This window comes from Rhinolophus ferrumequinum, chromosome 18, assembly GCF_004115265.2.
Source record: "Rhinolophus ferrumequinum isolate MPI-CBG mRhiFer1 chromosome 18, mRhiFer1_v1.p, whole genome shotgun sequence".
In the NCBI taxonomy this organism is placed as follows: domain Eukaryota; kingdom Metazoa; phylum Chordata; class Mammalia; order Chiroptera; family Rhinolophidae; genus Rhinolophus; species Rhinolophus ferrumequinum.
This window is the reverse complement of record NC_046301.1, coordinates 30,410,960-30,438,414: the sequence shown is the minus strand read 5'-3', so window position 1 is coordinate 30,438,414 and position 27,455 is coordinate 30,410,960. Positions and strand designations below refer to the sequence as shown.

General features: G+C 39.0%; 1 protein-coding gene across 2 annotated transcripts in view; it reads right to left on the bottom strand.

Annotated features, from left to right (window-relative positions):
* The window catches only part of MSRA (methionine sulfoxide reductase A), a 336,169-nt gene extending 308,969 nt beyond the window's left edge, over window positions 1–27,200 (bottom strand). The window contains exons 1-2 of one of the 2 annotated variants that reach the window (XM_033135139.1): window positions 26,929–27,067; window positions 21,581–21,734 (exon numbers count right to left, since the gene is read on the bottom strand). In XM_033135139.1, the coding sequence (XP_032991030.1) occupies window positions 21,581–21,617 (37 nt within the window). In that variant the 5' untranslated portion in view covers window positions 21,618–21,734; window positions 26,929–27,067. Of the gene's footprint in view, window positions 1–21,580; window positions 21,735–26,928 lie in introns of both variants that reach the window. The other variant, XM_033135137.1, reaches the window with a different exon arrangement.
* Between the last annotated feature and the right edge of the window lie 255 nt (window positions 27,201–27,455).

Here is a 27,455-nt window from a genome sequence, read left to right as displayed (position 1 = left end):
AAATTGCCTTTCCACAAAGCTCTAATATGAAATTGTGGTGGCCATTTATCCTAAAGCCAATCCAAATTATAACCCCTCTTTCTCCCGTCCTCTTCCCTTCCCTACCCTCCCTTTCCTCCCTCCCTCCTTCTCTCTCCAGTCTCTTCTCTCTTTCTCTCTTTCCTCTTTCTCCTCTCTCCAGTGTCCACCATTACAAATTTAGTCATTACCTGTATTCATTTATTTCTTAAGTCAGTATTTATTGAGCACCGTTTATGTACAAAACATAGGGTTAGAAGCCTCAATGAACACAAAAATGAAATAAACAAATGGTAATCATGCAATAATAATAACCATGACAATAAGCACTCTCACAGTCATTAATTCATTCACTCCTCACCCAACCTTTGGAGAGAGACAGGTTATTTTACTTTATGGATGAGGAAACTGACATCAGAAGAAGTTATGTGACTTGTGGAGATCATCAGATACATCTAGCGTACAGAAAATTGAAGCAATTATGTAATGAATTCAGGAAGACGGAATGGGCACAGGCGGCCTCAGACGTCCCACTACCTATTTAACAGTCCCTCTGAATGGTTGATAGGCACCTCAAAGTCAACTTGGCCAAACCAGAACTTTTCATTTTTCTCAAAAAAGTTCATTCTCCTTTCAGCCTCCATTAAATGGTAGCACTGAACACTCAATTGCTCAACCTGAAAACCCAAGAGCCATTCTTGATTCACCCTGCATCACCCACTAGAAAGGAAAAAAGGCAAATAATACCAATCGTTGGTGAGGGTGCTGCAAACTGGAACCGTCGTATGTTGCTGGTGGGAACGTGAAATGGTAAACAGTCCAGGAGTTTCATTAAAAGTTCACCTTATACTTACCAGAGGAGCCAGCAATTTCCACCCCTAAGTCTACCTGTGAGAAAACATGTTCACAAAGACTTGCACGTGAACATTCATCAAATAGTTACTCCCAATAGCCCCAAACTGGAAACAACCTGTTCAAAGCCCACTGCGTGGCGAATGGATAAACAAAAGGTGGTCCATCTACTGCTACAATGCAATAAAGAGGCACAAAGTGCTAATACGTGCAACAACACGGATCATCACAGGAACACTGCACTACGTGAAAGAAGCCACACCGAAAACACTACAAATTATATGATTCCATGTCTGTGCAATATCTTTAAAACTACAGAGCTGGAAAGCAGATCAATTATTGCCTGGGCCGGGGTAGAAGATGGGATTGACTATAAATGGGCAGGAGGAAACTTTGGGGGTCATGAAAGTATTTTAAACTGGACTGGACTGGTTTCACAACGGTATACATTTATTAAAAATCATCAAATGGTACGCTCAGAACAGATGGATTTTATGGTATGTACATGATACCTTAATACAGACACACAGAAATCATTTAGCAATATTTACTGCATCCGAGGCACTGTATGAGGCCCTAAAGGGGATTCTGAGAGGACTAAAACACTGTCCCCACCCGAAGGGAGGCTTCCAATCCTTTCCTTCCAGTTGTAGGAACAGGACATGTACATGGCAATCGTAGATATCATAAAAAATGACTGCCAAATAAATGGAATAGGTGACGAACATGAAAAGTCTGGAGGAAGGAGAGAGGGTCGGAGCAAGGTGCTCAGAGAGGACTTACAGAGGATGTTAGTTTTAAATAAGGCCTTGAAGGATGAACGAAACTCAGGAAAGTGGAACCTGGAGGGGACTCTTGAGAAAAAATTCAAAGGCAGGAATGCTCAAGAAATGTTAGCATTCAGTGGGACAGCCTGGCTAAAACAGTGGCCCTCCAGGAGAGAAAAGGGTCTCAGAACAGCTGAGGACCAACCAGGAGGGCACCAAGCACATACTTCTTCATGGAGTTTCCTCAAACCTCAGGCATGTAAGTACCATGCTCATGACTTCTGCCATATTTGAAATGATAGCCTGATTTGTTTGTGATTTACTCAACAATCTTATGAACTCAATTCTTTTTTTTTTTAATTTATTGGGGTGACAATTGTTAGTAAAATTACATAGATTTCAGGTGTACAATTCTGTATTACATCATCTATAGCTCAATTCTTTTTAACCTAGATTAATTTTTAAAAGAAACTTTATAATACCACTATAAAATAAAACCAGCATCATTTGCCAAAAGTAGAAAATAGTGTGAAAATGGTGTTATTAAATTCTCAAAGCCTGTAGCTGTCTCTAAGTAAGAGGCCTACCTCTATTAAAAAGAGAGGTTAACAAGTGCTAGAGAAGGGTTAAAAATGTTCTAGTACCAAATGGACACTTTTACCTACCGTGTTGCCCCGAAAATAAGATCTACCCAGACAATAGTAAAATAAGATCGGGTCTTACATAATACAATGTAATGTAATATAAGACCGGGTCTTATATTAACTTTTGCTCCAAAAGACACATTAGAGCTGATTGTCCGGCTAGGTCTTATTTTCGGGGAAACACTGTAGATATAATGAGTAGAAAGAGAGTTTTAAAAAGTTTTCTCACTGTGGTCCATGTTATTGAATGCCAGCCATATTCTTGATCCATCTAATATCACCTTGTGTTAGGAGTCCCACATTTTGGGAAATGTTGGCCTACAGTAAATCCTAAAAGGAAGTGACTGATAAGTATAACAATAACTAATATTTATTTAGCACTTATGTGCCAGATACTGTTCTAAACTCTTCTCATTTTATTTCATTTAATCCTGATAATAATACTTACCTCATAAGGGTATTATCAACCCATTTTTCAGGCTAGCAAACTGAGACATACAGAGTTTAACTAATTTGCCCAAGGACATACAACTCTCCCAAAGGCATACAGTTAATGAATGGCAGAGCTGGAACTGAACCCAGGCTGTCTCCAGTCTGTGCACGTAACCACTACGACTGAGCTGATTCTCATGTGAAATGATATTTCAGTAAGACTTATCTGGCTATGATTTGTTTGGTGAACTAAACGAAGGAGCAGCCAGAAGACTACTGCAATGATCCAGGCACCAGCTCCATGGGCCATCTGGCCTGGAGGATTCATCGCCACTCGCTGTGGGCAGCAGAGGGCAGCAAAGGGCTGTGGAGTAAGAGCTGGGCCCTTGCCCAGACTTCCGGCCAGCTGGCTTCCAGGAGAGAAGGGGAACCTGAAGAACAAGGCTCATGTCAGAGATGCAAAGCCTACCCCAGGAAGGGCTGGGAACAACACGGTCCTTAGGGGACCAGAAGACATAGACCCTGGAAGTCAGAAGGAGCCTGAAGAGAAGTCAGAGGTGCTGAAGAAGCCAACACACCAGGCCCTGCCCCGTAATTTCTGGATGGACACCCAACATCCTCTTAGAATCTGAAACTGCCCAAGTTCTTTCATGTTTCACATCCAAAACATAATACTGACATCATAACATCTTTTTTTATTTGTAAACGGATTTCAAGTCTTTTAAAGAGTACAAAATTTGGCTATACCTTGGCCTAAACCTCCGCTTTTAAATTCAAATTAGGCACTTAGGACTAATTTATAATTCTCATACAAAGTGCTTTAAAATTAAAATTAAGAAATACATTTAAATGCCATTGGCAAGCTTCTGACAGGTCTGCAACATATTGAACACAGATACCATTAATGCAGAAACATCAAATTGCTTTATTACCTTAAATCTCCCAAAATCATTGCTTGAAAAATATAGGATAGCAGATAAAACTGTCAGAATAAGAAAAAAATAAAACCTCTTCAAAGAAAATTTCCTATGCATACTTTGAAAAGAAAGACTCAAAAAAATTAAAAACGAAAATAACTGATATGGACTACCCAATTTGATGCTTAACTCAGGCTCCCTTAAATAAGCGGGAAAATTAGACATTGTAGGTCTGTGATTTTTTTTTTTGGAAAATGTGATTTCTTATGTCCCAAGAGAAAAGCTGTAAAAGCATCAATAGATTTCTCTGGAAATCAAATATTACTCCATTATTGTGAGTAAATTATATTTAGATCAAAATCAGATGAATTAAATTTCCCCTAAAATACCCAAGAGATTTTAAAAATACAAGGAAATCTGTCACATATCCCAAAGTAATATTTTATCTTAAAACCTCCATGGAAATGTCTCCCCATTCAAATAATTAGCCAGAAAACAAAACTAACCTGAGTTTTGGGTGTATTAAGTCCAAAATAACTTACTAAAATTAGATTGTCATTTGCTAATACTAAAATGAAATTTATAATCTTTGGTGCCCTTTAAAAATCCCTGGAAATAGGCCTTTACATTTTTGTTTTTAATCTAGGGGGGGAAAAAATGTATCTGAATTAGTGATAAGTCAGATACAAGCCTGAATTTTTATTTAAATGCTACGTACACGACAAAGAATGTAAATATGGTTAGGCATTTCCAAATTCTTGAGAAATTCGCCCTCTCATTCACAGCTACAAGGTTCATGGCTTAATTATTCTCTTCTATGTTATTTTCGCCTTCCGGACTCAACTATTAATCATCCATTGGTATCACATGAGCACATCTATTTGTTCCGTAAATACCGTGTTTACCCGAGAATAAGACTTAGCTGGACAATCAGCTCTAATGCGTCTTTTGGAACAAAAATTAATGTAAAACCCGGTGTTGTAAAGTCCGGTCTTATATTAATGTTTGCTCCAAAAGACGCATTAGAGCTGATTGTCCGGCTAGGTCTTATTTTGGGAAACATGGTATTTATTGAACATACCTACTATGTTCCAGGGTAGATGCTCAGAGATAAGACAATGAAGCAGAAATAGTCCTTCTCTTCAAAGATATTACCGTCTTTGAAGGGGGGGGGGGGATAAAATGTATGCACGTGACGAGACTAGGGCAGTTCAAATACCCTTTAGTGGAAAGAAAGGTCCTTTGAACCCAATCACTTGTTACCACCCCTTTTCCCCATTCTCTCTCCTTCTTTGTCTGGCATCCAGTTCAAACTCCAATATTACAAAATTTGTTCCTAGGTCAATGTAGCAAAAATCCACCATCTCTGACAAAGAAACGTAGAATGGTTTTTGAAAAAGAAGGTGGGGCCCTTATAGCATGGATACTAGCTAGCACCCATGCCACAAAGAGGTGGGAGATCTGTTCTGTGTGAGAAGAGTGAAATTTTCTTAGAAGGAGGGAGAAAAGAGGAAAGAGAAAAGTGGGAGGTGATTGCAACCTCAAAGATGTACGGCTGTTTGCTGCAGCAAAGGCCAGAGAGAAACCATGAATGGAGGGCTGGCTGAAAGGTGCTTGGGAGCAGGAGTATCTGAGGGAGGATGTTCAACTTTTTTATTGCCACAGTCCCTCCTCCATCACTCCTGCCCCAATCTTCAGTGAAGTCTAAGACATTCTCACCTGTATTCACTATGGTTAATGAATATGGTTAACTAATAAATAATAAAGGGGTCAATTCAGTGTGAAAAAGAGATAGTATCTGGGGATGCAAGAACCTAGAGGCAGAGGTAACCAAGAGAACATAAGCGTGTGTGTGTCTCCCTCTCTCTCTTTCTCTATCTCTCTCTCCAGAATTTACAGGTATCTTAAGGATGGCTTTGGACTTCCATGGTTTGGAACTGGGTTTTCAGCCAAGAGCAGGAGGCTTCAAATGGCAAGTGGGTTATATAGTCAGCTCTTCCAGGTTCAGACCACCTAAGGGGTGCCGGCAACATCAGAGGGACCCGTCTGCATGTCCTCATCCAGACTGGCCTTGCTTTGCAGTACTGCTCACATGATGCCTCCTGATTAACCCCTTCCTTCTTGACGGGGATCGGGGATTGCCCTCAGACAGGATACCGTGTGCAGCCATGGCTGGGTCTGCCACACCTGCTGTCCTCACCTGGTGTCTGCCCCTACCCCACCCCAGCCCCATTACTGCTTCAGTCTGCATTGTGACATCTTGCCCAAGCATTACCCCAGCACCCAACCTCAACCAGACTCTCCATTCCATCGCTATTTCTCCTTCTAGACTGACAGTTTGTAGGACTATGGCTTGCTACATGGCCACTGTGGCGAACCTGACACCCAGTGCTTAAGGGAGAACAGTCTTTGGAAGGGAAAGTTGTAGATAAATTTCACTGTCAGGAGACAGAGTTGCAGGCTGATACCGAACCAACATTCTGCCCACAACATGGCCTTGTGCAGTCCTGTGGACACTGAGGACGTGACGAGTGTGGTTCTACCTCTAAACTGGGTTTGCTCCAACGATACTTTCAAATATTCAGATATGGGGGGGAAAGGTTGGTCTCTAAGAAATTTCAAGAAGAAAATCAATTTTTAAAAAAAATCTGTAAGAAGCCATCCCAACAAAATGAAATAATAATGAGGAAGGATAAAGTTACTTCAGAGGCAGAGAAACGGATTCACAGTTGCCAAAGTAACTTCCTCCAGACTGTGCAAGACACTATCAGGAGAAGTCATAAACTGTATTTGCAACCATGTTGCATGCCTCCATTTTTTTTTCTCTTTCTTTGCCTTTTCCTCAAGGGGAAAAAACAAACCCACAAGGAAAAAAAAAAAAGGGTGGGGAAAAAAAAAACAGCAAGTGCAACCATGCAAGAAAGATGCAGGCTTAGAGCTAGAGTTAATAAACTACTGAGAAAGGAGATTACTTCTGAAGGGAATAGAGGAAGTGTTATGCAATATAAAATCATTGCACAAATGGAAAAAGAACCTCCAGGAACTTTGCTTTCAAGCACTTTTTATAAGTGGATGGGCAGCCAGAGAAGGTAAGTATATTGCACAAAGTTGCACAATGAATTAGTAGCACAGCCAAAGCCCAGAACTCACGAGGCCACCTGCAGTGGTCATTCCACAGAGTTACAGTGGCTTCTCACCTTGGTTTGGCGAGCAGAACAACACTGGCCATAGGAGAAATGCTTTAAATGGCTCATGGGAGTTGCTGTGTAGCCCCTGTGATTATTAACTTCTGAAATGCCAAATATGCAAGATTAGTGAAAGTTAAAAAAAAAAAAAAAAAAAAAAGCCAAGCTTTTACTACAACACTTGACAATAGTTGGGCTTAACAACAAAGCTGTTAGTGTATACTGGGAATTTGCATATCTGTAAATGTTAGCTGTAGTTAACAACGCTACTTTAATAGAGGGCTTTATTTTTCTAGAAAAAAAAACCTAAGTACTGCATCATATTGTTAAGCCAAGTTCTACCATTCACCTGCTTCTTGCAACTGAAATGTGTACATGTCACATGCCTGGAGGAAACCCCTCAAAGTCTGTGGGTAAGGCCATAAAGAAGCCAATCTACAGCCTCCAGGGCACTACTGCAGGGTCGGCTCCCCAGGGATGCGAGCAAGCAGGAATCCCTGCCAGTGGCAGGAGCCCTATTTATCTAGCATAGCCTTCTAAATGTGACTCTTGTGAAAAGCTAACTAGAGACCACTGGCTTGAAATTGCAATTTCTCATTTGTTTTCCATTAAAGTCAAATCCAGAGTTAAGGGTAAGGAAGGCACCTTTGGTTACAAGTGACAAAAATTCAACTTGAACTGGGACAGAGATAGACAGAAAGAGGAGAGGATAGGAGAAATAGAGATGAAGAACTTGGTTTTTGTGTCACAGATTCCAAGGAAACATGGAACAATGAAACAGGAGCTGTAGGAAAGGTAAGAAAGCACTTAGATCTCAGGAGCAAACAGTGAAAACTTTGAATGCAGCCATAACTATCCGCCATCTCCGCCTCCATGAGCAGGGCACTTCCTCCTCTCCTAGTGAAAACAGACTCTCTCCAGAGAAGAAGCAACTCCAGAGCAACTATGGGTCCTGTCAGCTCCAGAACTGTAGTTTACAGCTCCTGTCTCTAGAGCAGAGGCACCAAGCCCTGGGAGGGAGACTCAGCCCAGAAGGGTCATATCCCACCCCAGGTAATCCGCAGTAGCCAGGGCAGTCCCAATTGAAAGTCTAGCTCTTGCAGGAGTCACGTGAAGGGGGCTGAAGCAAATCCCAGGCAAGAGTACCAGGCAGACAACCCCCGGTAAGCACAGCACCCACCCCCATCTCTATGACACAGGTACCAGGTTTGTATATAAGCATATTCCTACACAAATTGCCTCTACACATCATCTCATATCTCAGCTTCCATTCTTGTTTCCAACATGGTTTAGTACATTATATATCAAGTTGGCTGAGAAGAGAAGGAATAGAAGGAAGGAAAGAAGGGAAGGAGGGGGGAAGAACAGAAGGAGAGAGGGAGGAAGAGGAAGGGGAGGGGAGGAAGAAAACAAGAAGTTTCAAAACTGCAGAGACATCTTCATGGCACTCACCTCGCCCCCTCCAAAAATAAAAAGTTATGATATACTTATTGGGAAACAGTAATTTTTCCCACATTGGCTTTGTAAATCAGTTCTAAATCGAAAACCTATTTTGTTCATTGATTTCCTATGCTACTGTTCTGGACAGAAACTGGTTGGGCTTACATCCTAAAAGCTTCAAAGAAACAAACATGAAAGTGAAAAAATTTAGGCAACACACAGCAGTAAGCTGTCCCTTAAAGGTCCCCATTGGACACATGATACTGCAAAAGAAACATTCTGCACATCTGCCAGAGGCAGGTGTCATGCTAGGCTCTTTCTCCATTATCTCATCTGTTCCCAGAAACATCCATTTGAGGCAGGTGCCACTGTTTCCATTTTATTTGTTCAAGGTCACACAGCTGGTAAGCATATGAAGTGAAGTTCAGAGTCACCATCCAGACATGAAATGTCTGTGCTTTCTACCAAACCAACTTGTCCCTCACTGGAGAATACATTTCTGAATGCTGCCTATTTATATTGAGGCAGCAAACATCTACCTGTGGTCATGAAAGGTCCTATAGAGAGAGATAATAGACAGGCATTCATTTCCTAGCATCATACACCGCAGCATAAATGAGTTTCCATATCTTGTTATGAAGTCAAGAGGGGAAAGTGGTACCCTCGGGAGAAAAATATGAATGATACTAAAGGAATGCTGCAAACTCAATAAATCCAGGGACTAATACTGCTATGTGATCTCTTGGTGGAACTTGTTAAATCAAAACTTCTTGGTGGAACTTGTTAAATCATAAAATCATCTCTTGATTCTAGAACATAAAACAATGTCTTTTTTATGTAAACACAACCTTGGGGAAACTGCAGATAAATGCAGATCTTTTTTAAGATGATATTCTCTTCTGTCACACTGGGAGCCATTTCCTTCACTCACCAATATTTTTACATATTTGTAGAAAGACTTCTCTCCCATAAATATTAAACACAAATCGTAATGTAGCAGCAAAGAGCTCAGATCTCCTCTAATAACAATTTGGAAAGTCGGTCATTGGGTTCAGACAAGCAGTCATAATCAAATTTCTAAAGATGGACAGTTTGTGCTGGAAGGTAAGTTAAAAACAGAACATCCATTTATCGAGATTCATTAATATTAATATCTATTGACCTGCACCATACTAAAAGGATTTTATTGAGCAGACAACTTCCAAACATAATATTACACAGAGTATAAGCTCAATCATTCTTTCATTCATTTAACTAATAATTATTGTATAACATAAACATGCATAGGCACTGGGGAATACAAATAAGTAATTAAATAAGCCCTCACTAAATTTAAAATGCAGTTATAAAGAAAACGTATACATATATTAAAGTTAAATCACTATTATAAAGTGAAACGATAAGACAACAATACAAATGTCTTCAAACAATATGACTGCATGTCAAATGAGTAGAAAAGAAAAGAAATGCCAGAGATTTATAAGAGAGGAGAGTTAAAATGGGTTGGAGAGTAAGAGAAGAAATCACTTAGTCAGGCGGGGTTAATTGGGTAAAAGGAAGCTTGGCAAAGAGGAAAAAAAGAGGTTTTATCAGTAAAAGCATGTTCTAGAGAGAGCAGATCAAGCAAGCTAGAACAAAATGTGTGTGTAGAGATGTAGGATATAATATTTCTACCTATGTATAATCAATAAGCACACAAAGGTAAACCACAATGGTTTACCTTTCGGGGTTCAAAGGAGTATATGCTTATTTCCTAAGTTAAGGACTCACACCATCATTTATCCATTGTAGACCATCATTTATCATTTTCAGCCAAACCAACAAACCTGTCAAAAACTTTAAAACACCCTTAGAAGAACAAAATATAGTAAGTAAGTAATTACAGGATAGTCATCAAGTTTAGCAGGCAACGCTCCACTGGACCCTTCAGAGATCAATGAAGTCATGTATCTCCATCATGGGAACATTCTGAAACGCAGCAATGCAGACTACAGTAAGAATCGAGGAATCAGGGCAGAAAAGAAGGCCCAGGCCATGAAGTAAGTGCAATGCAAGTACTTTGTTCAGGATGATCAAGGTAAGGAGCTAACAGAAGTTATGAGACTAAGAACTACCCAAAATACTACTGCTGATAGAAATACAGACATGTCAGTGTGGGAAGGGCCTTTGGAAGTCAGCTAGATCTACACACATCCACAATCTGCTTTCTTTTGAAGCGGGCACCAGCCAATGACTCAAGGTCTAGGTCTTGGTCGACTGTAGATATACATGTGGAGTGATTAAGAGTTTGCAGTAATCTCGTGGTATCAAGATATAGGAGACTCTGACCAAAAGAAATACTTCATGGAACTATAGCAGCAGTCAGAAAACCCTTTCTATAAAAGGCCAAATAATAAATATTTTAGGCTTTGCGGGTCACATGGTCCCTGTCACAACTACTCCGTTCCGGTGTTGTAGTGTGAAAACAGACATAGACAGTATATGAACCAATAAGCATGCCTGCGTCCCAATAAAACTTTATTTACAAAAACAGGTGGCAGAAGACCCACGCGTGATAAAACTCTCAGCAAATTAGGAATAGAGGGGAATTACCTCAACTCAATAAAAAAAATCTGCAAAAAACCTACAGTTAATATCACACTTAACAGTGAAAGACTGAAGGCTTCCCCTAAGATTTGGAACAAGGTAACACAGAACTGGGAGTTCTTCCCACTACAATAAGGCAAGAAAAAGAAATGAAAGGCATACAGACTAAATTTCTATTTCTAAATGACATGGTTGTCTAGGTAGAAAATTCCAAGTAATACACACACATACACAAGCACACACTCCTAGAACTAGTAAGTGAGTTCAGCAATGTTAGAGGATACAAGATGAACACAAAAAAATCAATCATGTTTCTATATACTAACAATGAATATACGGAAATTGAAATTAAAGACAATACCATTTACAAGCACTCCAAAAAGAATGAAAAACATAGGTATGAACTTAACAAACATGTACAAGTTCTATACACTGAAAACCACAAAACACTGACAAAGGAAATCAAAGAAAACCTAAATTAATGCTTATAGATTGGAAGATTCAACATAGTAAAGACAACAATTCTCCCCAAATTGATCTATAATTTTAATACAATTCCTATCAAAATCTTACAAGGTTTTTCTGTAAACACAGACAAGTTTATTCTCTGTGTGTGTGTGTGTGTGTGTGTGTGTATTCCTTTTTATTGTGGTAAAAGTCACATAACATAAAATTTCCCATCTTAACCATTTTTAGGAATGCAGTTCAATGATATTAAATACATTTATTCATATTGTTCTGCAACCATCACCACTTGTTTTCATCTTGTAAAACTGAAACTCTATGCCCAGTAAACAATAACTTCCCATTCTCTCCTCCCCACCGCAGCCCCTGGTAACCACCATTCTACTTCCTTGATTTTGACGACTCTAAGTACCTTATTAAGTGAAATCATAAAGTATTATAGACAAGTTTATTTTTAAATGTATATGGAAAGGCACGGTCCTTAAAATAGCTAAAACAATCTTGAAAAAAAGAAGAAAGTGGGAGGCATAACTACACAACATTAAGACCTACTGTATAGCTACAGTAACCAAGACAGTGTGGCATCGGCAGAGAGATGGACACATAGATCAATGGAAGAAAGTAAGAACCCAGAAATGGACCCACATAAATATGCCCAACTGACTTTTGACAAAGATGCAGAAGCAATTCAATGGAGGAAGCATTTCAACAAATGGTGCTTTAGCGATTGGGTATCTATAGGCCAAAAAAAAAGAAACTCAAACTAAACCTCAAACCTTGAACAAAAATTAACTCAAAAAGGATCATGGATTTAAAGGTAAAATGTAAAGTTATAAAACTTTTAGGGGAAAAAAAAAGGAGAAAACCTTCAAGATCAAGGCGAGGCAGAATTCTTCGACTGAACACAAAATGCATAATCCATAAAAGGAAAACTTGATAAATTGGAACTCGTCAAAATTGAAACCTTTTACTCTGCAAAAAGGCCCTATTAAGGTTACATGCTTATGATTCCTTTTATGTAACATTCTTGATATGACAAAATTATAGAAATGGAGAACAGATTAGTGGTTGCCAGGTGTGACGGATGGGCAGAGCGTGAGGCAGGAGGTGGATGTGGCTATAAAAGGGAAACACGGGTTCCTGTGGTGATAGACCTGTTCTGTGTATTGTATCATTATCAATATCCTAGCTGTATGCAATAGACTTGCAAGATGTTACCAATGAGGAAGCTGGGTAAATGGCACACAGACTCTCTCTGTATTATTTTTACAACTGCATGTGAATCTACAATTATCTCAAAATAAGAAACTAATTTTTTTAAAAAAAAAACAGGCTGCAGGCCAAATTTGGTCCACAGGACATATTTTGCCAACGCCTGGTTTACAGAAAAAGTTGCTAAAATTTTGTAGTCCAGTTCATCAAATGTAACTCTAGATGCAAACTGACCTTTAAGTTCTCAGAATAAACAATACTATAACCTGGCTGCCAAGTTGCATCTAGAAACCAATTCAAAAGCACTGGCAAGCATCAAAGACCTATAAGATGTTTATACTTCATGGATCAGGGGGTAAGCACCTGCTTACCTGAACCTCTGATTTCTCCCCAAAGTACACATCATCACAGAACATGCATTCTTTCCATTTTCCATTTTGATCCAAACTCCTTACTTAGGCTGGCTTCAAAGCATTGCATAACCTAGCACCAATTGTATCTCCTTTGACTAGATTTACAAGGAAAGTATTCCTAAGTGCTTGCCATATATGTACCACATACCATGATTAATAAATATTATCTATATTATTACTGGAGCTGAACACTTAATAACTGATCAAGAGGTGGGCTTTGTTTTGTTTTGCTTTAATAAACTGTGGTACATACACACCTTGGAATATTACGGGGCCATTAAAAACAATATATTAACTTCCAGCAAACTTGGAATAAAAGGGAACTTCCTCAACCTAATAAAGAACATGTACAAAAAAAAAAAACTACAGCTAAAATGATAATCAATGATTATCATATGCTTTCTCACTAAGATGAGGATCGAGGGAAGGATGTCCCCTCTCACCACTCCTACTCAACATCATACTAGATGTACTAGCTAAAGCAGTAAGATAAGAAAAAGAAATAAAAGGTATGGATTGGAAAGAAATAAAACTGTCTTTGTTCACAGATTGCATGATGTCAATGAAGAAAATCACAAAGAAAGGACAAAAAAAAAGCCTTTCTGGAATTAGTAAGCAATTATAGCAAAATTACAAGATACAAGTTTAATATACAAAAGTTAACTGCTTTCTTATATGCCAAAATGAGCAACTGAAATTTAAAACAAAAAACATAGTACCATTTACATTAGCACCAAAAGAAAGTAAACACTGATGTATAAATCTAACAAAATATGTAAATGATCTATATGAAGAAAACACAAAATTCTGATGAAAGACATCAAAGAATATCTAAATAAATGGAGAGTTATTCCATGCATATGAATAGGAAGAATCAATTCTGTCAAGATGTCAGGTCTTTCCAAGTTGATCTACAGATTCAATGCAATCCCAATAAAAATCCCAGAAAGTTATATTGTGGATATTGACAAATTGATTCCTAAAGTTTATATGGAGAGGAAAAAGAACCAGAAAAGCCAACACAACATTGAAGAAGAACAAAATTAGAGGACGGACACTACCCAACTTCAAGACTTACTATAAAGCTACCATAACAAAGATAGTGTGCTATTGGTGAAAAAATAGACAACTGGATCAAAGGAACAGAATAGAAAATCCAGAAATAGACATAAACAAATATAGTCAACCGATCCCTGACAAAGGAGCTAGGGCAATGCAATGGAGCAAAGATAGTCTTTTTAATAAATGGTGCTGAAACAACTGGACAACCACATACATACATACATACATACATACATACATAATGAATCTAGACCCAGACCTTCAATCTTTCACAAAAGTTAACTCAAAATTTAAAATGCAATCCTATAAAACTTCTAGAAAGTCAAATACGAGAAAAAGTAGGTGATCATAGGTTTAGCAAGGCTTTTTAGATATATACCAAAAGTACAATTCATGAAAGGAAAAAAATGGTAAGTTGGGCTTCAGGAAAATTAAAAATGTCTGCTCGGCAAGAGACATTGTCAAGAGTATAAGAATAGGCCACAGTTTGGAAGAAAATATTTGCAAAATCTGATAAAGTGCTGCTATCCAAAATATACAAGGAACTATTAAAACTCAACAATATAAAAAACAATCCAATTAAAAATAGACAAAAGACACAAACAGACACTTCATTAAAGAAGATCTACCACAGACAATAGTTTAGTGGTTACCAGAGGGTAAGGGGGGTGAGGGGTGTGAGATGAGGGTAAAGGGAATCAAATATATGGTGATGGAAGGAGAACTGACTCTGGGTGGTGAACACACAATAGGATTTATAGATGATGTGATACAGAATTGTACACCTGAAATCTATGTAATTTTACTAACAATTGTCACCCCAATAAATTAAAAAAAGAAGATCTACAGTAGGTAAATAAGCATATAAAAAGATGTCCATCATCATATTTCATTAGGAAAATGCAAATTAAAACAATGATGAAACTAGACTGCTATCTGTCACCATATATCAAAATTAACTCAAATGGATCAAAGGCCTAAATATAAGACCTGAAACAATAAATTGCATAGAAGAAAGCATAGGTAGGTACTAAACTAATGAACCGTGGGTTCAGAGAGGATTTTATGAATGTGATCTCTAAGGCAAGGGAAGTAAAAGCAAAAATAAATTAATGGGACTATATCAAACTAAAAAGCTCCTGCACAGCAAAAGAAACATCAACCGAACAAAGAGGCAACCAACCAAATGGGAGGAGATACTTGCAAACAAAGCCTCCAATAAGGGGCTAATATACAAAATATATAAGGAACTCATACAACAATAAAATCCAATTAAAAAATGGGCAGAGGACCTGAACAGACACTTCTCCCACGAAGCCGTACAAACAGCCAAAAGATATATGAAAAAATGTTCAACTTTACTAGCTATTAGGAAAATGCAAATCAAAACCACGAGATACCACCTCACACCTGTTAGAATGGCTGTTACCAACAAGACAATAACAAGTGTTGGAGAGGTTGTAGAGAAAAAGGTACCCTCATACACTGCTGGTGGGAATGTAAATTGGTATACAGCCACTATGCAAAACAGTATGAAGGTGACTCAAAAAGTAAGAATATAATTACCATACAACCCCACAATTTCTCTTCTGGGTATCTACCCAAAAAAATTTGAAAACATTTATCCGTAAAGATATATGTACCCCTATTTTCATAGCAGCGTTATTCACAGTGGTCAAGACATGAAACAACCAAAATGTCCTTCGATAGATGACTGGATAAAGAAGATGTGATATATATACAATGGAATATTACTCAGCCATAAGAAAAGTTGAAGTATTGCCATTTGCGACGATATGGATGGATCTTGAGATTACCATGCTAAGCAAAATAAATCAGACAGAAAAAGTTGAGAACTCATGTGGGATATAAAACTAAAAGCAAGAAATGAACAAGACAAACAAACAAAAACTCATGGACACAGAAGGTAAGGGGGTAGGGGGTAGTAGAAGAGGGTAAAGGGGATTAAGTATATGGTGACAGAAGGAGAACTGACTCTGGGTGGTGAGTACACAATGCAATAGATAGATGATGTATTACAGAACTGTACACTTGAAACCTATATAATTTTACTAACCAATGTCACCCTCTAATAATAAATTTACTAAAAATTAAAAAAAAAAAAACAATGAGATACCACTGCATACCTATTAGAATGGCTAAAATCCAAAACACTGACAACACCAAATGCTGACGATGGTGTGAAGCAACAGGAACTCTGCTTTACTGCTGGTGAGAATGGGAAATAGAACAACCACTTTGGGACACATATTCATATCATATGATCCAGCAATCATGCTCCTTTGTATTTACCCAAAGGAGTTGAAAACTTACGTCCACACAAAAACCTGTACAAGAATGTTTATAAAAGCTTTATTTACAATTGAAAAATTTGGAAGCAACCAAGATGTTCTGTAATAGGTGATGGATAAATAAACTGGGACATCCAGACAGTGGAATATTATTTAACACTGAAAAAGAAATGAGTTATCAAGATACGGAGGAAGCCTGAATGCATATTGCTAAGTGAGAGAAGCCAATCTGAACAGGCTACTCACTGTATGATTCCAACTACGTGGCATTTTTTAAAAGACAAAATGTGGAAACAGTATAAAGATCCACGGTTGCCAGGGGGAGAAAAAGATCAGTGGTAACCAGAGGATTTTTAGGGCAGTGAAACTATTCTGTATGATACTGTAATGGAGGATATCCTCATGTCAGTACATTTGTCAAAACCTACAGAATATATAACACAAAGAATGAACCCTAACATAAAGTATGGACTTTAGTTAATAATAAGAATTTAGTTAATGTATCAATATTGGCTCAGTGACTGTAATAAATGTACCACACAAATGCAAAATATTAATAATAGGGGAAACATGGCGGGGGGATGTATACGAGAACTCTAACACTTTCCACTCAATTTTTATGTAAACCTAAAACTGCTCCAAAAATCAAGTCTACTAATGTTTTTTAAAACAATATTTTAAGATATACCAGCTTACTTGGAGATAGTTCCATGATATACTATTAAGTGAGAAAAATGAGATGCAGAGAATATAAGCTAATCTACTTTTATAAAACACCAATTATAAATAACATGTGTGTTTGCATATGATTTTATGAATATGGAGAAAGGTACTGAATGCTCTCTTGGTTTTGGATATTGGTTCCTTTGGAAATTGGGAGAAGATTAAAATGACTAAAAACTTACAGATCAAATTTTGAGCAAAAATATGAATAAAAATCTAAGATTTAGGTAATAAAGGCCCTAAAGCAAGGAGAAGCCATCTCGGCATAGACTAGGTAGGACCAGCTCACTCTGGAGCAGTGAGAAGAGCCTATTATCAGACTCACTCAGTAGAGAAACTAAAAACTGACAGCAAAGACCACTTTGGTTCCAATTAGGTTCCTTTCTAAGTGGTTTAATACAACCACACGGTGTAAACAATAGAGAATGCTTATTTTTAAAATTATATCAGTTTTGTTTGTCAACCAACCTACAAGTTCCAAAGCAAATGTATACATAAAATGAAGCATAGGCTTCAGCTCTTTAATGAATCTTATTCTGGGAAAAGAAAAAAAAAGGGAATAATTGAGGGTTTTCAATGAACGAAAATAGTTAAGGCTTAAGTTCTATCATTATATTAATTGAAATGCCTTGGTTCAGATCTTGCCCCTGGAGATTCATAGTTAAATTTATGTAGCCTATTCGTGAAATCAGGTGTGTGTTTCCCCAAAATTACTGCAGCACACTTACATAATCCATCCCACTCCTAATTTTCACCAGAAAAATCATTATTCCCTTTGATTTCACTTACAGAAATCAATCCACAGAGCTCCATAGTAGGAGTATAATCCTGAAGAAGAATTTTTTTTTCATTTCTTAAAATAAAAGTTATCTACAAGGGGCTCCTCAAACCTCTTTTACATTCAGAGGCAGGTGGGTGCAATTTCTGCTCTTGGAGGGATGTGGTTGGTTCCCCAGCAACCAGCCTCAGGTTGTCAGGGAGAGACCCTGTGTGAGCTTCAGCTGTTATCAGGTCCTCTGCAGTCCTCCGTGCGGGGAGCGGGAGCTCTGTGCGGTATTTTTTCATGCCAGTGCACACAGCTCGGTGTGCGAGGAATGTTAAGTGGTTAGCTAGGAACTTCAGAGACCAGCAGCAGGAGTTGCTGCAGAGGGCTTACTGCGAGGTGACGTAGCTCTTCACGAATTGGTTCTTAAGAAGAGATAAGGAAATGGAGGTTTTCAGCAATGCACGGTTTTCTCGGGGGCTCTGTTTGACAGCTGGCTACTCCATTCTGCAAACTCGAGTGTGGTTTTCTTTTCATCTGCTAACTACAGTACACTCAGGAATTTTTACTTTGTTTCATTTTTTCCAGCTGGAAAGCTATGAATTCCCTCATATTTCATTTTCATGACTCTTGCCTTTTGGGTAAAATCTGTTCTATAAAATTATCAAATCTTTTTCAGTTGGCCAAAGAAATCATTTTGGGCCTCCAGTGAACAATGCTTTTTAGTTTTTCACGTTGTATTTTACCTAAGCAAACTATAAATTACCTAATTGTAAACCACAAATTAAAAAAAAAAAATCAAAGGTAAAAGATGAAAAAGTTACAGAGGAAAATTCAACACTAACGTGATTATCTTACCATGGTAACATTTTCAAAAGAATTCATTTTATATACGTGCTCTGGGAAGACATTCAATATCTCGAAATTTTATTCTTCGTTTTTTTAAAAATGTAATGATAATATATTCATCGGAACAATATTGTAGCTTTGTATTTCTTCCAGTTTCAACTATTACCAGTCTTGGCTATATTACAATGCAAATTTAATACACTTATTCAACAAGCTAGTGGATCAAAAATATACCATGCTGAGAAACACTGTAGATATGCTCAAACGAAATGACACAGAAGTGCTACAGAAATATAAGGAACCATGTCTTTATGAAGGACAATAACTGTATTCAACCTTTCATAAGAGACCCAGGTTACAGAAGAGGTCCCAATTGACTCAGGATATGGCAATTTCTGGTCAAGAAAAAAAAATCGAGTATTTTGCATTGGTACACACACACACACACACACACACACACAAGGCCCAAAATGGAGTTGCTTATGCTAATCCCCATGTCACTAAAGCAAGACTTAACTTAGTTACAGTTTTGGCTCTCCCAGAAGTGAAATCTTAAATCAGTCAATCAGGAATTACCTGATCAATCAAGACTATTGGAGAAGGCATATACTAAATGCAGAGGTAAGGATCAAAGATGAATGCAGCTCAGACTTGGGGGACGTGGTGGCATTGGAGTGCCATTGGCAGAAACACGGAAATTAAACTATGTATCCAATGTTTTGAAGGAAAACTGGCACGTTGGGTTTTAGAACTGAGTTTGGGGTATTGGCAGGACATGCACATACTGTAAGTATTTGGAAATAGAAAAGTGGAACTTTTGCAAGATGAGACACGGATTTCAGAAGCCAACCACAAACCAGAGCGGAAGGGAAGAAGCTAGCCATCAATGAGAAGAAGGGTAGAAAGAGTAAAGCAGTAAAATAAAGACAAAGAACGGGGTGACACCAGCAAATGCCAATTCCACTTATTCAAAGGGAAGCTTTGGCTCTCCCAGAAATGAAATCTTCGACACTCATGTTCAGACACTCCCAGTCTCTTACCATCTCTGGACTTAAAATTTGGTAAGGAGATAGATACAAGTTAAAATAATTGAACAGCTATCTGAGACAAACCCATGGCCCACTAGAAATCTGATGTGACTAAAGCTCTGGGCAGCATGGCAGAAACTCAGCTCTGTGCACCCAGCCTGGGCTGATGCTCTGAACTACAGGAAAGAGAAAGTAGCGGGTAAAGAGAACGCCATTACGTAACAGGCTGGACTGACACTCCGTTCTTCAAATATGGCCCAGTCCTCATTACATACATTTCCATTTGGCTGCAGAAATTCTGTCCAGCTAATAATGCTTTCTGGTATAATTAAGAAAAACAAAAACATGGAAATCAGCAAACAATGGTAATCCTAAGGCCCCAAACCCCTACCTTTCCTGTCTTCTTCAATCCACTGTTCTATTACTCGAACATTTACTGACTATCTATTATGTGCCATAATACATAATACGTGCTATGTCTATTACGTATGAGACTGCTCAGAGGCGCCCACCTCTCAAAGAGCTCACCACATAATATACTGGAGTCATTCAACAAATATTTATTGTCAGCCTATTGTGTTCCAGGCGCAGAGAATAAAACAATTCCTGCCCTCAAGTAGTTCTCAGTCTCATGCTACATTTTCACAAAACATTAGCTATTGTGATCCTCTCTGACAAACTGGGAACTAAGGATGGAAGAAAGATGAAAGAATAGGGGATAGATGACCCACGGCTTCCACTCATCATACAATGACACCTCGAAACCATCTCGAAACCAAAGAATTCAGTCTTTCGTACATCACCAGAGTTCCATTATTTTGGTTGGTTGGCACAGGATGGCAGGGCCAGCCAGCTGCTGTGGCATGGAAAGGGGGCTGACCCCTGCCAACGCAGCATTGTGATGGCTGGCAAGCCGCTGGGACCTATAATGGGGCTGGACCAAGCTCAGCAAAGGGGCTTCCACTCCGGGCCTTGCTGAGGGCCTCGAGGCTACTGGCTCTCCTGGGGCTCATTACCTAGGCCGAGGTCCCCTCACCCAACCCACCTCCCATTCCTCACCTCAGCTGTCTGCACTCTCCTGTCTCTCCAACCTGAGGCGGGGCACACTGTGACCCCTGCACTGAGGGTAACAGGTCAAGATCCCCACATGGATCGTGCTGAGTATAACACCTCTTTCCCCACCTCTGCTGCAGATTCCTAGTAAGTCCCCGCTCAGAGATTTAAAGATGAGGGGCTCCCCACCATTCACGCTGGCCAGGAGGAAAGCTTACCACTGGCCACAAGAGTGATCGAGAGAAAAGTGAAATCAGCACACATCCATCACTACTAGTGGAAAAACAAGAGTATGTACCCCAGGGTCAAAAGGTCACCTATTCTCTGTGTCCCATTGGTCCCACGATGGTCACACAAAAAGACCACTGGTTTTGGTCTTTGTTTTTAGGCATTAACTACACGCTGCCTGATATCCATACTGAGTGACTGATGCTGGCAGTGCCCTTGGAGAAATGCAATAGACTAGAGGATGAAATAAGCATCAAACACAGCCTGGCCCCTCCTTTCCAGGAGTGAAACATGGCTCTTCCCCTGGACAGCCATCTTTCTGGGGAGCTAACCCGCACATGGGGAAATAAGACGTGGATTTAATAACTTGGGTAACAACAAAGCATCTAAGTAACAATGCACGAGCCAATAGAAGGATTCACAAAATAGTACATAATTATTTGTCCAGGGGAAAAAGAAGGATCACTTAGGTCAGAGAGAAAAGGGAGAAACGGAATTCAAATTGGGCAAGTTTTGAGGAAGGAGTATGGTAAGGACATATGGAAAGCACAGTATTTTACCTAACCAGGCATCTAATAGACATGTCATGAATGGTTAAATGGAAAGATAGGAGTGTGGAATTCAGAATCACCTGAGCAACTCCAGAAGCAAAACACCGAAACCCACATTAGCCAAACAGTGGGGTCCTGTAGGGCCAACGTGGGAAGACAGGCTGAAGTAAGGATCAGATCGTGGGAGGTATGGAGTACCCTTATTCCAGGGCCTTCAGGGAAACACTGAGGGTTCTGAAACAGGGTAAAATAAAGAGTTTTAGACAGGATGCGAAGAGGAGAAAGTATACTTCTGCGTTCTACAATTTAGAAATTAATCATACATTGGGGAAACTTTTTCTAAAAGAAAACTTGTTTCCTATCATTTTCTTTTAAAAGTCTATGTACACACTGAAAATAAAAGCAGCACACATAATGTCTTCTACATAATAGTGGAAGGAATTTGTCCCCAAAGATCTTTTCTTTGTGTAAGTGATGCCACCGCAATTGCTGCTTCAATAAAAATGAATATTTATGAAATGTAAAATGACTTGGGTTAACTTATTCCAATTCCACCCTCTAAATTTAGATTTTTAAATCATGCCAAAATGTAGATTTTGATTACAAAAGCAAGTTAGGGAGGAGAAAAAGAGCTACTTGACAAGAAAAAGAGAGCAAAATTTTAAAAAAAATAATAATAACTTGAAATAGGAATGACAAAAGATGATCGAAAGGTGGTCAACTAAAAACAACAGAGAGAGATCATCTTCAAAGTGGAGCCATTTAATTCAGTAAAGCAGTCACAGCACAAGAATCAAAAGTTATTTTAGAAAAACCAAGAAGTAAAAAGTCTCCCACCCACCCTCAGCTCACTGCATAGCTCTCTCGCCAGCTAGTAGTTTCTCAGCCACCCTTTCAAAGTTTCTTTGTGCATACATATTATTTTCCTCCCTGTTCACACAAAAGTTAGCATGCTACAGAACACTATTCTGACCTTCCTTTTTTCACTTAACACTATATCTTGGCAATCTCGCCATACCCACTCATACAGATTTTCCATGTTCTTTCTACAGCTGCATATTCCATTGTGAGGATGAACCATAATTTATTTAACTAGCCCCTATTGACGGGCATTTGGGTTGTTTCCAATCTTTGGCTATTGCAAACAAAGCTGCAGTGAATAACCTGGTACAGTCATCATTTGGCACACGTGCAAGAGTTCTGTAGGATAAATTCCCAGAAATTGCATTCCTGGGTCAAAAGGTATATGCAATTAAATTTTTGATAGATATTGCCAAATTCCCTTCCCTAAGAGTTGAGCCAATTTATACTCTTGCCAGCAATGTACGAGAGTGCCTTTCTCCTTAAGGCAACAGAGTGTATCATCAAAGCTCTGGATTTTTGCCAGTCTGAAAAATGAAAAATGGTATTTGCATTCTCCTCATTATGAGTGAAGCTGAGCATCTTTTTATATGTTTAAGAGCCAATTGTACTTCCTTTTCTGGAAACTGTCTGTTCCTAACCTTTGCCTATTTTTCTAATGGATATTGGTGTTTCTTATTCATTTCTAGGAGTTTCTTATATATTAGGGAGACTAGTCCTTCACCTATGAGTTACAAATATATACCCCAGTTTGTCTTTTGAAATTGCTTGTAGTAATTTTGCCTGCAGAAGATTTTTATTTTGATGTGACCTAATTAATCAATCTTTTAAGTCTTCTGATTTTCAAGTCATGATTAAAAAAGCATTCCTCACAGTAAGATTATAAAGGAATTCTCCCTTTCTCGTAATGAAATTGTTTCGTTTATTTCATTTAACTCAATGGAAAAACAATATAATAGTTAACATCACAAACTCTAGAGCCAAACATTCAGATCCACACTTATTAGCTCTAAGACCTTGGATAAGTCACCTAACCTCTATGGGCCTCAGTTTCCACATTTACACATGGGGAGTAATAATAGTAACTATTTCATCAGGTCATAGTGAGGATTAAATGTATTAGTAAATGTAAGGTAATTACTACAGTGCTTAGCATACAGTAAGCACTTAACAAGCATGAGCTACTATCACCACAGATCTCTTTGAACTTATCTTGGTTGAGGATGGAAAGTACAAACCTGATTTTTTTTTCCATACGGCTACCCAGTTGTCCCATAACCATTGAGTAGTCTACCTTCTCCCCACTGATTTGAGACATCACCTTTATCATACAATACATTCCCACATGTATTTAAGAATTTCTTATCTTTCTATTCTACTCCATGACCTATGTATTCATGGACCAGTAAGTACCACACTGTTTAATAAATCATAAACTTTATTTTACACTGTGTGCTAGCTGTCCCTCTTTGCTCTTCTTTTACAGTTACCATAACTATTCCTGTTTCTTTTTCCATATCAATTTTTTAATTAGTGTCCAATTCTAGAACAAAACAAAAATATCATTAGTGTTTTTAATGGGAACCACATTACCTTTATAAATTAACTTAGGGAGAAGTGATACATGTTTCCTCTTCAGTCATCTATCCAAGAACCTGATATGTCTTGCCACTTGTTCAAGTTTTCTTTTGCATCTTTCAGTAGAGTTTTAAAGTTTTCTTCACATAGGTCTTGCATATTTCTTGCCAAGTTTTATTCCCAAATTTTAACTTTTTTGGTTATTAGAAATGGGGTGTTTTCTTCCATTATATTTTCTAACAAGTTGTTTATATTTTCTAACAAGTTGTTTATAGAGTAAAGCTATTGGCTTCTGTCTAGTAAGTATATACCCTATAAGATTGGGTATAATATAATAATATAATATAATGTCGGGTATAATAGAACATAATACCAGGTATAACATAATATAATATAATATAACATAACATAACATAATACTGGGTCTTATATTAGTTTTTGCTCCAAAAGACGCATTAGAGCCGATTGTCCGGCTAGGTCTTATTTTTGGGGAAACACGGTATATAATCTTACCACCTGTAAATGGTGTTAGTTTTACCTTCTCTTTTCCAATCTGTACATCTCTAATTGCCTTCTCCTGTCTGGCTGCATTAGCTAACACCTACAAAACATGTTAAATAACAACCAGTCATCCAAAGTAGGCCTGGTCATGCTTTGATCCACTTTAGGCAGCCTTGGAAAAATTACTCATTAAAAAAGTTTGAAGGTTTGAATCTTACCTTCTACTTCATGCAAAGTAGAAACCCACTAGGCCACAGTTTATAAAAGAATGTAAATTTTCTTAAGAACACAAAAATGGTAAGATTAAAGCTTAGAGATAATGCTTAACAACAAAAGTATTTAATAATAGTGCACGCCTGCCACTAGGTTGAGCAAGAGTGGACCATCTCCACATTCTTTCTTGATTGGGACTTTAGTGGAAATCTCTAATGTTTCTTCATTAAGCACCATGTTGGCCTTTGGGCTGAAACAGGTATATTTTATCAGGTTACGGAAGTAGCCACCTCTGAGTGTTATTATCAAGAAAGGCTGTGCAATTTGGTCAAGCAACTTTTCAGCATCTAGAGAGTTATATCATTTTTCCTTAGATCAATGAAATGATGAATTATATTAATAGATTTCATAATATTGACCCTTCCTTGCATTCTGGGACTAAATCCCAGTGCTGGATTCTCTTTATTCATAGTTATTTTGCAGTTTTGCAATAATATTCATACATAAGATTTTTTTGTGTGTGCAATCTTTATCAATTTGGTTTCAATGTTATACCTACTTCTTAAAAACAATTTAACAATTCTTTCATTTTAAATAGTATTGGAATTACCTCCTCCTTAAATGTTTAGTAGAAATCCCCTGTAAAACTGGATATCATGCTTTGGGAGGAGGCAACTCTCTGACAACTTTATTTCTTCTAGAAAAATCAATCTGTTGAGTTTTGTGTTTTGTTTTTTCGTCTAGGAGGGCGTATCAAAGACCCTAGTGTGTAAAGAGGTAGTTCGGTACAAGCTGGGTAAGTTCAACATTGAGAAAGCATTTTAATATCTGTAAACCACTTTAATATCCATTTCTGAATCCTAGTTTGTAAAATAGAATTTATTTTTAAGGTAAGCAAATGAAGTTTAGATAGTTGGGTTAAATATAGAGTTAAGGATAACCTGGATTTTTTTTTTCCCCCAAAACTCATTCTGTGAATTTGAGTTAAAAATAAACTTTTAGTACTGGTGACGAGTTGGAGGTGAAGTGACGGTAGACACAGGAAGTAGGACTGCTAATGTAGGTGAATAAAAAACGGGTCACATAGTTTCCCAACTGCCTCAAATCCAAACAAACTCTGCCTTTTCCAATCTCATCCTGAGTATTGTACATGATATGAATTCCCTCACTATGACCTCCTATATATACTCAACAATTCTTTTAGAAGAAGAAAAATAGAATTCCTAGGAAATTTCAAATGCAGGATCTAACTTGGCATTGAGCCATATGTAAAAGAGTAATCATCACTTAATCCTCCAACAGCTCTAAGGTTGTGGTTTACAAACTATGGAGTGCACAAAAATCACCTGGAGGGCTTGTTTAAGAAATTAATGGGGCCACACTTTGAGAAACACTGCACCGAGGTAATCCTACTTAAAATACGGTCCTGGGGTTGGTGGACCTGAGCTCTCTGCAAAGCGATAAGGGTCTATAACAGCACTGGAGAATTAAGCTTTTGAACTTTTTACAGTAGTTTAACATTACTGGGCACCCAAGCACGCAATCACTTTTCTAGCATTTCACTTTTATTGTATGTTCCAGAACTACTGGTATGAGATTGGAAAATCATGCTTAAGTTTGGGAAGCCCAGCTCTAAAATAGACACTGCCGCACGACTGATTTAAATGGGCAGGGAACACAGAGCCTGGAACACAGGGCCCGGGCAGCTTCTGCCAACTGGGGGAAACTGGGCGGTCCTGGAAGATAATGGAAGCCTGAGGATAAGTCCTGAAACCAGAACACAGGACTGAGATGCCATTTCAAAACTGCAGTTTTCATCGTTCTGTATCATTACATTGCTTCCTGTGACAACACAACACGGCACCATAGCTGCAAGCAGCCGGCATCGCCAGCAGCCGGTGCAAAACTGAAAGGAAAGGAGGCAGAGAACCCAGGAATGCGAGTGAGCAAGGGCGGAATCAGGGCAGCGCTTTTCCTGCCCAAAGTTTGCAGCCGCTAGGGTACGTGCACTCTAGATGAGTTATACCAGCATACCAGATTCCGTCAAAGCGCTCGTGTTTTTTAGGGAGTGAGAAGCTAAACAAAGGAAGAGGAGGAACCCCGTCACCTCCTCCCCTGCCGGCGACTCTCCGCGCCTGCGCAGACTCCAACCGAAGCCTGGCGGAGGCCGAGCCGCAGCTTCCTACCCGGCGAGCGGAGGCCGCGCAGCAGCCCGGCGCAAGCGCGCGTGCGCAGCACCGACTCCCGTGCCCTTAACACTCGCCCGCATCCTTACCCGCTACGACGATCGCTTCCTTCCGGCCGGGCAAGGCCTCCTGGGCACTGATGATCTTAGAAGTGGAGTCGCCCATTCTCGCGACGGGAAGAAGGCTATGGAAGAGCTGGCGAGCCCTCCTGGGGGCTGAGAACATGGGCGGGCCGGCGCGGTTGAGAGCCGAGCCGCCGCTGCGGCACCGGCACCGGCGATCAATAGACAGCTGGCGCCCGGCGTCGGGTCCGGTGCGCACTGAGCCGCTGCCGCCCCGGAATCGAACTTACCTAAGGCTCCCTCCCCACGGGTTGTAACTGGGGGCGTGTTCTCTCCCTAAGGGAGTCCGTGGTTCTGGAGGCATTAGCGAGTTCTTCTGGCTCGGCTCCAGCACAAAGTTGGAGCTGAGAACAAGTGTTTTGATGGCGGTACAAAGCACGTAAAGCATCAGGGGCCAAAACAAAAAAACAAAATGCCTAGTCTTTGATTTTTAAGTTCGTTCCCATTTCATGACCTCCTTCGCAATTGTTCTGTATGCCCAATAAGATACAAGA